This window comes from Gallus gallus, chromosome 1 (genome assembly GCF_016699485.2).
Source record: "Gallus gallus isolate bGalGal1 chromosome 1, bGalGal1.mat.broiler.GRCg7b, whole genome shotgun sequence".
NCBI classification, from domain to species: Eukaryota; Metazoa; Chordata; class Aves; order Galliformes; family Phasianidae; genus Gallus; species Gallus gallus.
This window is the reverse complement of record NC_052532.1, coordinates 131,308,066-131,324,364: the sequence shown is the minus strand read 5'-3', so window position 1 is coordinate 131,324,364 and position 16,299 is coordinate 131,308,066. Positions and strand designations below refer to the sequence as shown.

General features: G+C 37.5%; 1 protein-coding gene across 3 annotated transcripts in view; it reads left to right on the top strand.

Moving 5' to 3' along the window:
- Positions 1-16,299, top strand: part of GABRG3 (gamma-aminobutyric acid type A receptor subunit gamma3) — a 309,089-nt gene that overhangs the window by 41,272 nt on the left and 251,518 nt on the right. Inside the window, exon 1 of one of the 3 annotated variants that reach the window (XM_046903913.1) lies at positions 1,943-2,036. The exons of the other annotated variants lie outside the window; for them this stretch is intronic. Within the exon in view, the coding sequence (XP_046759869.1) occupies positions 2,028-2,036 (9 nt within the window). The 5' untranslated portion in view covers positions 1,943-2,027. Of the gene's footprint in view, positions 1-1,942; positions 2,037-16,299 lie in introns of those variants that run through there. 3 annotated transcript variants of the gene reach the window in all.

The window sequence follows — 16,299 nt, the reverse complement described above, 5'->3', positions numbered from 1 at the left end:
TGCTTTTTTTGAAGAAGTGTTGTCTTAAATATTTGGATGCCCAAGCTGTAGGACATTGCATTTGTGCCTGATGAAAACATTTTTTTTCTCTTTTTTGTTTCTTGAATGAAGATAGAATCAAGGCCTGAAATGCAACTGAAAAGTTGCTACACTTTAAAGGGTAATAAGAAAACACAGTGAAAGTTTTGGATGCAACACAAATATGTGCAGTTGTCTACAAAAAAAAAAAAAAAGAAAAAGAAAAAAGAAAAAAGAAAAAAAAAAAAAGCCCTGAAAGACAGAATTTTGGACTGAGAGTATAATGTGGGGAAATACATGACCGTGAGGACAGTGTTGAAGTATAAACAGAGTGGAGGAAGATATGAATATATTGGAAACAGGAGGATAAGCTGTCAAAACAGAAGCTGAGGCAAGAAATAAAGGTAAAAGAAGATGCATGGAGGATTTTTCCTTCTGCGACAAACATAACTGTTATAGTTTTCACAGTGAACTGTTCTGATTGTTAAAATAGAGACTTGAGTGATACACAGAATCTATGAGTCCTAAAGCTGGCAACGGATTGCATGACTGAAAGATTCTTGTTCCTGGCCTTTTACGCCAATACCTTACTACCTTTCATGGAGAAGCATGCTGACTGGCATCCATGTCTTTGTACAACAGCACCCATATTATCCAGAGCTTCTGGAAACAGACAGTTTACAGGTGAGAGATAATAATTGCCTGATTGTTATGTCCTACTAAGGAAAGGTAGGTCGCATTGCAGTAGTGTTTTTGGCTGGCTATGGGCTAGCTCCATAACAAAATTGTGTTAGGGATGGAACAGGCTTGCTTTGAATTCCCTGTTACTTTTGCAAAGAATTGGTTTGGGGAAAACCTTAACAAGAAATCTCAGTAGGCTTATATATAGAATATAGTATGATGTAATATAGACAATAATTTGAAGAAACAATTTAAGCACCTAATTAATAATATTTTTTCATTTTGTAAAGCAAAGAAGGTATGATTGTGTGATTACTTTCTTGAAACTTAGTTGCCAATCTAGATAAATCAGTTAAGATTTCTGTCTGTAGAAGAAATAATAATTACTCTTGAATTTAAATATTTATTTTCTGACTTATTCTGTCTTCAGTTAGCCATCTTTTGCACCCCTTTCTTATCAGTGTAGCATGTCATATATAGTATGGTGCTTTACCCTTGCTGACTTACTGTGTAATTAAGTTGTTAGCTTAAAAGAATTCTACTTTTTTACTGGAAAAGCCTGGTCACTTCAGGGCTTGTAATTTTCTCAGCTAATGTGCGAGGGTCAAAATGAAGTTCACTTACTCTTGGATATGATAGCAGTCTGACTTCTTTGCTAAATAACTTCTGAGCCAAAACAAAGTGATGCTGGGTTTTGTAAGTATTGATTTTTATTTTTAATAAACCTGTTGGATTATGGGGTTACACAGCAGATTTTACTTCCAGCTGATCTATTTTAAAAATAATATTTTTAAAACTTAAGGTTAATTCTTAAATGAAATCAGATGGATTGCACAACTCCAGAACTTTAATGTTAAAGAGGCCTGTAGTTCAAAGTTCTAAAATTGACTTTTATCTCAAGCAAAAGGAGGAGTAGGATGGAGGTGGAAGAGATAATGAAGGAGAGGGCTCCAGAACTAGGCAAAATGGAATTAGGAGTCAGCAAAGAGCCTATTAAGAATGGAAAGTGGATTAATCAGTGAAAGACAGCACCTTTATCAAAAGAATCTGCAGATAAAGTAGGGAATTCAAAAGATAAAACCCTCTGTAAAGAATGTTAAAACTCCTAGTACTTTAGCTGCCAGGTACAAACAGAGTATGGAAAACTCCTAATGCATACTGAGGATATGGTGTGATCCCCAAATTAAATGAATACTTGCTAAGGAATGGGGAAGTAAAGATAACGGTTGCAATCAGATCAGGGAGCTAGCTGCTCCCACTAGCGTAGGACTATTGATACTGTGCAAGTTAGGAGGACGCTTCAGCTGAAACTCTAAAATGATTTCAACATGGAAGAGGTATGGCAAAGAGCTACTAAAACTTTACTTTCTAGGGAAAAATACCCAAAAGCTTGTCTTAGACAAGCTATTTTGGGTGAGTTGACTGGGGTATGTATTGTGTTTGTGTTACCTAACCTGTTTCTGTCAAAACCCTCCTGTGGAAAAATGTTTTAAGATAACTTTGCCAGAACTGGGAACTGATATATGGTTATGCTACTTCATTTGAAGAGGTAGGTGATCTGAGGAAGATGATGTAAAAATTTATATTCTGATGGTCTAACTTATCTCAGCACCATCAGAGTAATATAGCTGAATTCTGTAAGCAAGTTTGACTTATTTAGTAAAATGACGTTTGATTGCTGGTTATTGTATATTCATGAGGCTGGACATGAGGGAAGAAGTTGTTAAAAGTCAACAGAAATACAAAGTTATAGATATGCAATAATCTACAATGGGCTGAAGATAACATTTTGAACCATTAAAGCAGTGAAACTAAAGCAGTAAAGGAGTAGTATATGAGTTTTGAGAGAGCGTGTAAAGATATTTTATTTTGTTGTCACTAGTAACAGCATAGGAGTGCATTTGATTATCCAATTCCATCATTCCAGGTGTAGCAGAAATGCTAAGTCACAGTTTGAACCAGTGATTGAGCACCTGGTGGGAAGGCAGGGCCAACCCAGGGGAGCTCAGGTGTATGGGATGCCTGAGTGACCAGAAGGAGGTGGAGCCAGGATCCACCCCCTTCCCAGACATCATTTAAGGGTTGCCAGTGGAGGTAAGAGTATTTTGCTGGAGATCCCTGCCTATTTGAGGCCTTCCAAAGCTAAGCAATTTTTTTTTCCTTTGTTTCTGTGTCTATGGCTGCTGTATTTGAGTGTATTCTTCTTTGCTGCAACTTAGGACTTTATTACTATGCTGTCGTTCTGCTCTTTCCATCATGTTACAGCATTACACCAGGTGACAAAAAGCAAATGAACATAGAATCATCAAATTATTCGTAATAATGTGTTTAATCCATTTGTTTTACCAGTGCTTGCCTGTACAGTTCCACTGTTTATTTCTAGATTTACAATGTGATAATGTTCAATATAAAGTTAAAAGACCCTTTTTACTTTAGGCTGTTTCCAGTTGAAAGATACAGCATTTGTCCTAAATCCCTCAGCATATCTATTTTATTAAAGTAGGTCTACAGTCATCTGGTCATAGAAGTGCTTTGAACAGGATCTTTACTTTTGGGAAAACCTGAATTTTGTTAGATGCTTTACAGATTCGTTAGAACATTCAGAGGCCTTTGTTAAGGCTTTAGATAACACAGTGTTCCTTAGCACTTCTTTGGGACTTAGTTATATTCTTTTGGGAGTATAGATAAGTTTAAATTGATACGATAGATATTGAAAAAGATTTTCAATTTCATGTTGATCTATAGGGATTTGTAGTGTAAAATATTTCAAAGTAGTATCAGAATGATAATTTGTTTCCTCTACATCTTAAGCCAGTAGTGGTCCTTTGACCACAAATACATAATTCAAGAATGTATGCTACATCTTACCATTAAGTGTGATCAGTGAGGTTTAATGGGCTCTCTTTGTATAAACAGAACTTTGAATTTCACACTGCTCTTTTTAGGTTGAAATTATGGAGACTTGTCACACAAATATTATATCCTGTAATCACTGAAATGTATTTATTTTGTGTGGGCTAAGATACTCAGGAGCAAGAGATACTCTAACATTTTGCTGCAATCAGGAGTGTATATGGTGGGGAAGGGGGTGGGTCATGCATGCTTCTGTGTTCTATACCTTGGTAACAGGACAGAAATCTTAATTGCATTCCACTTTCATACATTTTGTCTGAATTACCTGGAAGTAGTGGACAGTACAATGTAGCAGATTAGTGAATATACAGAAGTGTTTCAGTGCTGTGTCTGTACAAATCAATGTGGCTCCAATGGAAGCAATAAAATAACATGTAAAAGTTGAGTTCAGGACATCAGACTGACAATCTTAACTGCTTCTGTTTGTTCCACGTTACTCGGTTGTGCTTAAGCACTTAGCATTTTTTAGTGGAGCTGTTAATAGTTATTCTGATTATGCAACTGCCTTCATGATGCATTGTAGATTGCATAATGTCCTATTAGAGCTCTGGTTAGCCAGCAGATCTATCTTGAAGCCAGCTGTAGGAAAACATTTTCAGAAAAGTGCACTCCCAGTGGAAATTATTCAGATTTTAATGAGCAGGATGTTTTGTGATCTTTGCTAATAAAAATGAAGTTGGAAGAGAGCACTGTTTTGCCAGAATGTGTTCTTTTCCATATTGCCAGATATTGCAGGCTATGCATAAACTGTAGTAATACCAAACATATTCTGTCAAAGTATACGTACTAAGCGTTATAGTATGATCATATAAATGGTAACAATACTGTGTGCTGAAATGGGAAATCCCATCTTTTATAATAATATTTCCAACAACAGAATAGAATGCTAATGCATCTTAAACATTCAATGAGAAGTAGCGACCTCCTTGCTCAGGCTCTCTTCAGACAAAAGACCTAAAACTATGTTAGATTCTCTACCTCTCTTTCCCAGCCCTCAAATTCCCAAAGGAACAGTATATATTAAGAACTAACTGCCTGCAGCTTGTGGGCTTACAAAATATCACTTCATTTCTCTTTTCTTCATGACAAAAGCTATTTGAAAGCATTAATTCAGTTATAAATAGCAAATGCCTGAACAGTTAATACTTCTTTTAAAATCTATTCCTGAATACACAATCTTAAACCATATGCTAACATAAAGTTTACTGTGGCTATTGAAAACTATATACAGCTAATAAATTTGAAAACAATGTATGAAATATAAACAGGTTTCCTTCCTGTTTTCCATACCTGAGTGAAAACATATTTAAAACAATTCTAATGACATCTATGATAGGGTCATACTCATACTTGCTTCTTTCTGAGCAGAGTTGGGTTCATATCACTGTCCCTGGAGGTTTTCAAGAAAAGGGTAGACGTGGTAATGAGGTATGTGGTTTATTGGGCGTGGGTGGTTGGATTAGGTGATCTTTGTGGTCATTTACAACCTTAATGAGCCTATGATTCTACTGATGGAGCTGAGCCATGAGATTGCTGCTTTACCACTGTGTCTCTGAAAATGACAGACTTGGATATGAGAGAAAAGAATTCTCTAATTAGTTCTGCATTTAGCTTAGTAAGACTGTTATCTCATAGAATCATTCAAGCATAGAATGGCTTAAGTTGAAAGGGACCTTAAGGATCATTTTCTTCCAAACCCCTGCAGTGGGCAGGGTTGCCACCCACCAGATCAGACCATCTAGGGCCCCTCCAATTTGGTCTTAAATGCATTCAAGGATGTGGCATCCACAGCTTCTCTGTAAAACCAGTTACAGTACCTCACAACACCTAGTAAAGAATTTTCTCCTAACATTTGATCAGAATCTATTTAAACTAAAAGCTATGTCTGCTGTTACCATTTCTCCTTTCTCATTTATCAGAAAGGGTTAACTCTCCTTGTCCTGTCTCTCCTGGCCAGTGTACCTGTAGGATGCCTTCTTGTTACTCTTCACGTGTCTTGCCAAGTTCAGTGCCATCTCTGCCTTGGCTTTCCTGATCCCATCTCTGCATGCCCACATGACATCCCTATATTCTTCTGGGGCTTCACATCCCTGCTACCCTTGCCTGTACATGTCTCTCTAATCCCCCATTCTGAGGAGGAGGTCCTTGCTTAGCTATGTCTGTTTCCTGCCTCCTCTGCTTGGCTTCTTATGCTGGGGAATGGAGAAGTCTTATGCTCTCAAGAAGATGTCCTTAAAGTGCTGCCAGCTCTGTTCTGTTCTTATGTCCCTAAGGACAGTTTATCAGGAGTTTACCATCCAACAATTCCTTAAGCAGCCAAAGGTCTGCTCTTTTGCTTCACTTCTGGTTACCCAGACCAGAAATTTATCCTCAATGTACTCCATGAGTCTTTGGGATTTTTGGAGCCTGCTGTGTTTCTTTCCCAGCAGACACTGTAGGTGGCTGAAATCCCTCATCAGGAGGAGAGCCTGTAAGCGCACTACTTCTTGTAGCTGAAACAAGAAGGCCTCATCGGCACACTTAAACCTTTATTTACTCTTGTTCCGTTAAATATTGTGTAATATCTATCCTAGAAAGAACTTCAAGCAGTTGCTATTGTTATTTTTTCAATAATGTTGGGCTTCTTTTCTATTTTTATTTGAATAATTTATGACCTTCTGCTATTCTAAGAGTTTTTATGATGTTTGACTTCCACTGAGATTTTAATCATAAAATACAGCATCTTGTATATGTTTAGTTTAGAAAAATTATATGATTTAGTTTCTTCTGACATTATTTAGGAGACATCATACGCTTTCTAGTGAGAAGAAAGCTTCTAGTAAGGCTTTTGACATGGTGGTTGAAGGGTAGGTATATTTATGATGAGGCTACTCAAATCAAGTCAATTTAAGGTGCAGATCATCTTCATCTGTAAGTAGTGGAGAAACAAGCAACAGTACTTGTAGGTTATATGAGTTATATGTGTTTTCATGGAGGAACTAGTTGGTTGTTCTATATCCATGTATGATGCTTACTTATGCTTTGTTCTTCCTTTTTTTTTTTGTTTTACGCTCCATCTGTTTAGCTCAACAGTGACACAAAGAGAACCAGATGAAATTTAAAATATATCTAGAGTTTGATGATAATTCATTGATCAGTGTTAACAGTAGAACAATACACATAGACTGATATTTAGCTGAAAGACTAGCCTGATAGCACCCATGTTGATGACTGGATAGGTTCTTTACATATATATATATAAATATAAAATACATAAAAATAAAAAATACGTTTGTTTTACTGTGAATTGATTTTTTTCAGTGTATTTTTTCTTAGCGAGCAACAGGTTTTATTTCAATAATCTGTGTCTTTTATAATACAATCTATGTTGTGTGTTCGAGTACTGTGTTAAGTATAAACAATTTTGTGTTATAGCGTGACACAGGCAGAGCTGCATACTGGGCAGCAGGCATAAGACTTTTTTCCTGAGGGCACCAGCGGTGTGGTGTGTTGGATTAAAAGAAGTAATAAATATATGTATTTCCCTATTATTGTGCCTAAACTTCAAAGTGAGAACTGAAGGAGTCTAGCTAGTTAGAGAACCATCACGGTGTTAGGGTTTACCTCCAACAGTGAAGCGAACCTAAAGTTGCAGTTTATTTCTGGATTTGCAGTAGGAGTTCAGTTGGAGAAATCCCCAGTACTTACAGATTTTTTTTTTCTGTAGCAGATACATAACATGTTGTTTCAAGATTATATGAAAAGAAACTTGTATTCTCGCCCACAGTTTGCTTTCAAGAAACCAGAACTAAGAATGTAATGACAGAATAAGTTGATAGTTCTTATCAATAGTGCATATCAAACATCTGTCAGAAACACATCTAACTTTTCAGCTTCAGCATGATGGCTCTGGGAACTTCATTTCTTTCAAGTGATTTATTACAACCTTGCTATAGCATTCAGTGTTAAACAAAACTTGTAATAAAAATTGGAATAGTAGATTGGCCCACAGTCATTTTTCCTAGAGTCTGTTCTGAGTTGGAAATTGTGAATAGAATTTCAGTCCTTGTTTTTTTTTTTTTTTTTTTTCTCTGCACAGAAGAACACTCTGCTTTCTAGTTGTGAACTTGGTTCTTTTGTTTAGAAGTCTTCTCCAGGTCATTCTCAGGTGAATAATTTCAGTCTGGTCTTCTGAAATGGTATTGATCAAATTTTCTCTTTCCAGGGAAGAAACCATTTTCAGCTCTTTCATTCAAGATATTCAGTTTGAAAGATATTCAGGAATGCATATATACCTGCAAATAACTTCCAGTTAATAAAATGATGACATCTGAATTTACTGCTAAGGAATGAGGGGTTAAAAACGTTTCGTTGTAGACCTGAATCCTGCAATGGCAATTCTTATGTGAACCATCTGTTAACGTTTGGTCAGGGGGAAGTTTTTCACTGAGTATGTGGTAAGGTGGTGCAGCAGGTTCCCCAAAGAGGTTGTGGATGCCCCATCCCTGGAAATGTTCAAGGCTAGGTTGATGTGGACCTTGGGCAGCTTGTTCTACTCCTTGATGTAGTAGTTGGCAACCCTGCCTGCAGCAGAGGAATTGGAACTAGATAATCTTCAATGTCCCTTCCAACCCATAATTTCTATGATTTGAGGGTAAAAATGTGTAGCGTGTTCAGCGGTGATCCGTAGATTATATGAAAGATCTTTGGTGTGACATATTAAATAGCATCAGTCCGGAACTGTGAACAACACAAGATGTAAGCATACCTGCCACTTAATTACTTTAAATTTAAATTCTCTTGCTAATGGAAGCATTTTAACAAAGGGAGTTCCTGTTTGTATGAGGATAGAGTAGAGACATGGGAAAGGAGAATAAGGAAGACTGAGGATACGAATAGTGGCATTTCCTAGAAAAAGAAGAGAGAAGACAATATTATAAAAATGCAGAAGTCATGAAATGATGAAGGAGATGATGATCATGGGAGCTGGACAGAAGAGAGGAACTTTTCATGTTGAAGGAAAATCCAGTATAACACGATGAGTATGTAAGGAGAAAGGAAACTGATTGAACAATAAGCTTAACTTTCAGCAATAACAGTTAAATGCCTCTTTGGAGAGGAAAGAATAATAACAACAAACTTCTTGGATGACTCCATCGTCAAGAATTATTTGGGAAATGTATGTATTATTTTCACTTTGTCTAGAGTTTTAGCTACAGCAATAAAAATGGAAAGTAATTTGGAAAACTCCAGTTAAATTTCACCTTACTTATTACATTTACCTCAGGTTTAATAGCAGTTTTAAACAGTCTTTCTAGAATTAGATGTCATTTGACCAAACATTGCCGTCTATTTGAGAATGATTTGCACCCTACAAAAATTATTTTTCTTTGCTGGCTTTCAAGAAAGACATGCTTTCAGTTCCGTGAGTCTGTCACTTTTTAGCAATTGTATGTCCATCTGTGAAGAGTGAGTTGTAAACTTAGAGTAAAGATAGTAGGGGGAAAAACTACTGACCAGTGTAAAGGGAGAGGAGGTACTGAGAAATGAGAGAAACTAGCAGTTGTCCTGCTGATTTAAAGAACCTTGTGGTTCCACAAGCTCATTTTCATCAGCTGGCAATAGAACTTGACCGTGCCCTGAAAGTGTGTCAACTTCAGCTTGGCTTGATGTAACCAAGGAAAATATAAGAGCAGACGCATTTCTGTTCTCAGGTTCACATTTTAAATCCATGTGTGCACCCACATGCATGTGTTTCTAGTAGAGTAGAAATCTGCCCCGCATATTACAAATTTTTATACCCTCTTCTGAAGGCCTGGTGCCCTGCACACCTGATTGTCCAAGCCAAGGATTTTTTCAGATCACTTTGTGGCTCTTTTCCAGTTCAGTCATGTTAATCCCTTCCTGCAGAAGACAAAGGGGTTGAAAGTTGCTCTGCATTTGAGTCCTGTCCCAATATGGAATCAGAAATTGCACCTGGATGTGGGGTTCAGAGATGCTCTTAGTCACAGTGGTTTGAATGTTTAACTGGGTGGGTCAGTGAACACAGAATGATCTTAAAAGAGATAAATTCCAAATATCCTTTATTTATTTATTTTTCCTCAGGCCAGAATAGAAACCCACTGTAATATTTTAGCAAAACTTTATTTACTATAACTTTTATATTGGATAAATGGTTTCATTCTATTGTTCTTTCTTAACCTTCTAGTACGCATTTCAAGTGTTACAGGCTTTTAGAACACAGGGTGGTATAAATGGTTTCCCAAAATGATTATTTGTAGGTTCTTTGCAAGCAAGTTTGACATTCCATAATGACTACAATGAGGCCAGGGCCATTATTTAACAGATCCTACTGAGACAAATGAGGGTCTCATGGAAAGAGAAACTGAATTGCAGATTTAAAATCTAGCTGAATAGGAAAAAGTCAGAGTCCTTAGCTGAGAACAAGAATGTAAATACAGCAAAGGAATGTTGAAAAGAAACAGCTGTAAGACTTTTATGATTTAAACACTTATCACTGTAATAGTGCTCTGCAGGTATAGCCATGGCATAAACAGGCACCAGAAGCTCAAAAGTAACTGTAATAAGCTTTTATAATAAATGAGTAAGTGGAAGAAGTTTTTCGCTGTTTAAGTAGTACACAAATAAGTGTCTTCTGTTCCAACTGAACTGTTCAGAGAATGAAAAGATATTCAGAAAAGCTTTTTTTTAAAAAAAACAAAAACAAAAACAAAACAACAACAGCAAAACCTCAAGGCTGATAAACTTGTGGATGTAGTTGAGGTCTCAGTGTACTAATCCTGAGATCATAGTCAGATAACTTAATTCATAACAATCAATCAGTGACAGGACTACTTTTCCTTTGTAGAACACTTTAACATTTTGGAGGTCTCAAAGTGATCATAGGACTCTTGTATGGTTTGCAGAGCATGATAATTTATTGACCTCTTAAATTATTCATAGTAACTGAGTGGTCACCAGGCAGTAAAGTTCAGCAATCTTGCAGCTACAGCTGAGAGCCCACAAACAAACAGAAGCCTGAGATGACACAGGAGGAAGGGTTTTAAGTCTGAACTAGTTCCAAGTCAGCAGTAATTGCTTCTGGATTCACTGTAGCTGCATTTGTTTTAAATAGAAATGATACTGTATAACTGTTTCTCTGCTAAAAATAAGGAGGATGAAGTAACACAGACACAACTGAATCCTTCCTCCTAGAAGTTCAGCTCCTTCTCCTTAAACACAGTATTCCTAGTAATTTTTCTTTCTTTTATTCCCTCCTGCTTTCCTCTCTTGACTCTTTTATTTGCCAAATTTACCTTCAAGTTTATTCTTGTCACTTCTGGAGTAACCTGAGGCCCAGCTCATCAGTTCCTGAAGAGATCACTCATGTACTTCACTTAGCATTAAAATATTTTCACTGAAGCTTTCCAAAGAATTTCTTACCTGTCAGTGTGTGTCATTGCTATTCAGAGGAACTATAGCAAGGGAAAGGCTGTTGATGTAGTCTGCCTAGACTTCAGCAAAACCTTTGACATGGTATACCTTTTTGGTTCCTTCTTTGGGTAAGGAACTGGCTGGAGGGCCATACCCAGTGGGTAGTAGTTAATGGAGTTAAGTCCAGCTGGTGACCCATTTCAAGTGGTGTCCCCCAGGGGTTGGTACTGGGGCACGTCTTGTTTAATATCTTTACTGATGACCTAGATAAGGGGATTGAGTGTACCTTCAGTAAGTTTGCAGATGACACCAAGCTGGGAGGTAGTGTCGATCTTCCTGAGGGTAGGGAGGCCCCTCAGAGGGATCTAGATAAGTTGGATTGCTGGGCTGAGGTGAATGGGATGACGTTCAACAAGGCCAAGGGACGGGTCCTGCACTTTGGCCACAATTACCCCACGCAGTGCTACAGGCTTGGGGCTGAGTGGCTGGATGACTGTAAAGAGGAAAGGGACCTGGGGGTGTTGGTTGATGCTCGGCTGAACATGAGCTGACAGTGTGCCCAGGTAGCCAAGAGGGCCAACGTCATCCTGGCCTGCATTAGAAATAGTGTGTCCAGCAGGAGCATGGAGGTAATCATCCCCCTGTACTCAGCACTGGTGAGGCTGCACCTCGAGTATTGTGTTCAGCTTTGGGCCCCTCACTATAAGAAAGACATCGAGGCCCTAGAATGTGTCCAGAGAAGATCAACAAAACTGGTGAGGGGTCTGGAGCACAAGTCTTATGAGGGGTGTCTGAGAGAAGTGGGATTGCTTAGTCTGGAGAAGAGGAGGCTCGGGGGAGACCTCATTGCACTCTACAACTTCCTGAAGGGTGGTTGTGATGAGGAGGGGTTTGGCCTCTTCTCTGAGGCAACAAACAGGACCTGTGGAAATGGCCACAAGTTGTACCAGAGGAGGTTTAGATTAGACATAAGGAAAAACTTTTTCTCTTCAAGAGTGGTCAGGCACTGGAATGGCCTGCCCAGGGAGGTGGTGGAGAAGCTTCTGGATGGGAAGCTATGAGATATGGTTTAGTAGCTTGTGGTAGCAATGGTAATGGGAGGATGGTTGGACTAGATGATCTTGTAGGTCCTTTCCAACCTTGTGATTCGATGATTTTATGGATTGCTCTTTATCTTCTACAGATCTGTCTCTTTCCATATTGGCACAATCCTGTCAGAAGCACTGGCCTGCAGCTTTATAGAACATTTTGTCTTGACTGTATTCTAATAGGCACTCAAAAACCTTGTACTATTTTAGATTCTCTTATTATCTGTAGAAGACTGTTCGTGTACCAATGGCTCTAGACATTCTTCCTACAGCGGGAAGCTTGGGGAAGATAAAAGTCTGATAGACCTTGAAACATTGACTTTCACTGAATATGGTTAAGTGAATTCAAGGAAACGTGGCAGGAGCCATGTAAAAAGATAGCAGATACTGCTTGTTCTGTTGGGTCTATCCTTGGGCGTCTCTCTCATGTAGTGAAATATCACTGTTTGAGTCATTAAACCATTGACTTTATCATGTGATATTGATGAGTCTGTTAAAGTGATAGACCTGGAAACTCTTGAGCTTGCCAGGTCTGGGTACAGTCCTAGCCTGATTCCTATACCATAGTGAGATTAAAGCCTAATGCATGGTGCTCTGCTCACACACGCTTTCTTTCCCTTTCCTTTCAATGGAGAAATAGATCATAATGGAGTAATAGCACGCTCCAATCAGGTCTGAGGTCTGTATGACAGATGACTAGGGCTATGGAGAATGCCATGGTCTGCACTACTTTGTCTAGCAGAGAAATCTTGGTAAAGATTTACAACATGTGCGTGGTCAGCTGATTTCCAGAGAGGAGAGTAGCTGAGCATTAAGCATTCATTGCACGTGTACTATATTTAGCTAACTCTTATTGCATCACAGAAAAGGGGATAAAACCTGGTAATATTTAGTCATAGAAAAAGACATTTTATACCCAGATGTGTTTAATACTCCAAGGTTTCAACTGCAGATGAACCAACATCTTTATTTCTGCCAGATAGCTTGATGATTTTATTCTTGCAGTTTGCAAGATACTTTTGAGACAAATGAAACTAGGATTTTCTTGGGAGAGGGTTTCTTTCATCCTCCTATCAAGGGGGAAACTGCTGGCTGCAATAATTCTGCCAAAGAAATAGAACTTATGAACAGGGAACAAAGGAGCTAGGAAAGTAAATGTATGTATTTATTCATTCTAGTTTTTTGAAAGAAAAATCTTTGGGAAAAAAAAGCTTATTTACTTCCTGAACATTCACAGTATTTGTCTATTGATCATATGGAGTGATACTCAAATACAACAAATAGGAATTTCTAAAGGTCATTTAAATTTTGAATTTACCACTATTAGAAAGATTATCAGCATTAATCTCCTGTAGAGCAAAATCGTGCATGTCCTTAAGGAGAGAGTCCCTGAAAAATGAATTCAGCAGTACAAATGTGAGTGGCCTTCAGAGGAGGTGTGTGCATAATTATTTAAAGGAATAATGGGTCAAATAACAAAGAATTCCTTGACAAGCTCATAAAGCAAGAAAGTCACAAAGCAAGTTGTTTAATAACTTTTTCAAAAATCTGTTAACAAATCACTTAAATAATTTCTATAAGCAGTTGTCGTAAAGATGCATAAGGTACAAGAACATCTCAGCCTCCGTTACTGCAACATAACTGAGGAAAAACGAGCCCAGGATAGGAATGGCTTGGTTTGTGATTGAAGTTGCATGAAAATATACAGGTCTTGTATTGCTGTAGTGACTGACCATTTAAGTGAGGGAGGCAAAAACAGAGATTGCCTAAACATTTTAAGGTATAAGATATGTAAAGTTTTGGATGTTTTTCAAAGTTAAAAGGTACTTAGCAATATAATTAGTGTCATGCTCATCTGTCTCTAAATGCTTGGCCAGTAGGTGTTTTAACTCGTGCATACCTGTTCATGCTAGCCAGAAGCAATGATATTGTGGTTTCTGATCAACAATTAGATCTTTGCATTTGAATGGCTGTTTAGTTATAACAGATTGGAATTCACTTAACCTTAAACATTCAGACCATGATTGGAAATAACAGTAAATGATGGAATTAATCTGATATCAACAGCATGCTCTATGGTCTAATGGAAAACTGTAAATCGAAATGAGCTAGATTGAAATTATAATATGAGAGTCAAGATTAATTTCTGAAACTCCAAGAAAGCACATGCAGAATCAGAGTAGCGTTTCTTCCTTAAAATAGATTGTTTTATTATTAGAAGCTTAAAGTTGTACTTCCACACCGAGATGCTTTGGCTTAACTTCGAATGTAATTTTCTGTCTGATACTTGAAAATACATCTCAAAATGATGGTAATGTTTGGACTGAGGATGCATTAGAAATTCTTTTCACTAGGATGCTTCTGATGCATTTTTGCTCTTGTTACCTAGGAATCCAAAGAAAGTATATTATGTGTGAAAGTATGAATAATACGCGAAGTTCTGTATTAATATCTGCATTGTTTTTCTTCTACCAAGGATATAAAAATATGTAATGAGACAGGAAACTCCTACAGAACACAGCTCGTAAAATTACATATTGCTGTTACATACAGGTGAATGTAAGTATATATCTGAAAGCAAGAACACAGCTGTATGTGGGTCTTTCTAAAAAGGTTACCGGAGAATTCTGCTGTGCTCATGATGGATAGTTTCCTCCATGAACAGAAATATGCATTCCACTTTTTTTCCTCTTTCATTGACCTCTCCTTAAAGAACCTTGACAATATTACATTCTACTCAGAAGTTACTGAGCTCTTTCTGTTATGCTGCTGCCAACTACAGAAGCATTTTTACCATGTTAAGTCTTAAAACTCCTGAATTTTAAGTGATATATGCTGTTCCTACATTTTTTCCCGTTACTATCTATAATGAGGATATTTGCACACCTGTAGTATTTCACTTTTACAACAATCCTCTTGCTACTCATTTATTTTTTCTCAGCGATATCATAAACCAATGTTCCAGGCATAGCTTTTTTTTTTTTTTTTCTGCCTTCATAACCTCTGAGGTCTTCAACCAAACCTTTTTCATGGTGAGTGTATTGTTATCCATCTAGGGCATGGATTGGTAAAGGCACCATTCAGTATATGTTATTACTGCTGTCTTGCAGTTCAAATATCTAGAGAACATAGATTTTTTTTTTTTTTTGCCACTAGGGGCTTGATTAAGTAGAGTAAATAGAGGATTTTGTTTATTTTGTATTCTTAGCGGTCAACAGTGAGATAAGAGAGAGAGTAGTGTCAGAGCTGAAGATTGCTTGAAGAATACAAACAGTGTGGCTTGATTCATTTTACTTCCTGTTTGCTATCACAGTCATTCTAAGGCTACAAAATTAGAAATGTAACCTTCTTCATCTCCTTATCTCCTGTGCACATGACATCACCATTAAGAGAAGATCTGGACTCTGGCAGCGTTCTCAATATGTTTTCTTGTGATGTCAATAAAATGCCTGGAAAATCCTCATGAAGAGATCCTAGTTACTTCTTGCACCATGATAACTAGCTTGTCAGAGAAGACTTCTCTTCCCGAAGTTTGATGCAAATTCATAAAGTCTTATTTTTAGGCATTACTGAGCTGTTTTAGGAAACATCACAAAAACTCAAGGCTATGCTGCCTTTTGGACCTGCAAGGAAAGCACTGTAGATCACAGTTTGAGTCAGGGCTCAGGTTCTTTACCAAGATGCCTATTACTGCTTGCATTGTAATTTATCCATAAGGCTAGAAGTATTCCTTTCACCATTTTCTTTTCCGCTGAGAAGACACAGAATCACAAAATGATGAGAGGAAATAGTGGTAAATAAGATCTTTGCAGAGGTACAGTACAATGTTGCTGAGGGTACCAGGAGACACTAAGGCATCTGTTTAGTTTGGAGGTAGTTTTGTTCTGTACTTGCCGGGAGCATTCCTCCTTTGGTCACATCTTTACACTTTGATTAGGCAGTGCAGGTCACTTTACTATGACAGTGTAAGAGAGAAGAGGTTTATTTCTAATAAAAAGAGAAAATAATAAAAAGACATTAGATGAGACTTTTAAACCTTATAATTGGTACCGAGTAATTATGAAGAGTAAGGAGAAGATCTCAGATCATATTTCATACTGCCTTCCTTGTGTTTTTTTCCAGAAATCTTCGCACTATCAAAATCTCTAACAGTGGAATTAGGATTAAATCAAAGCTATTTTCCATT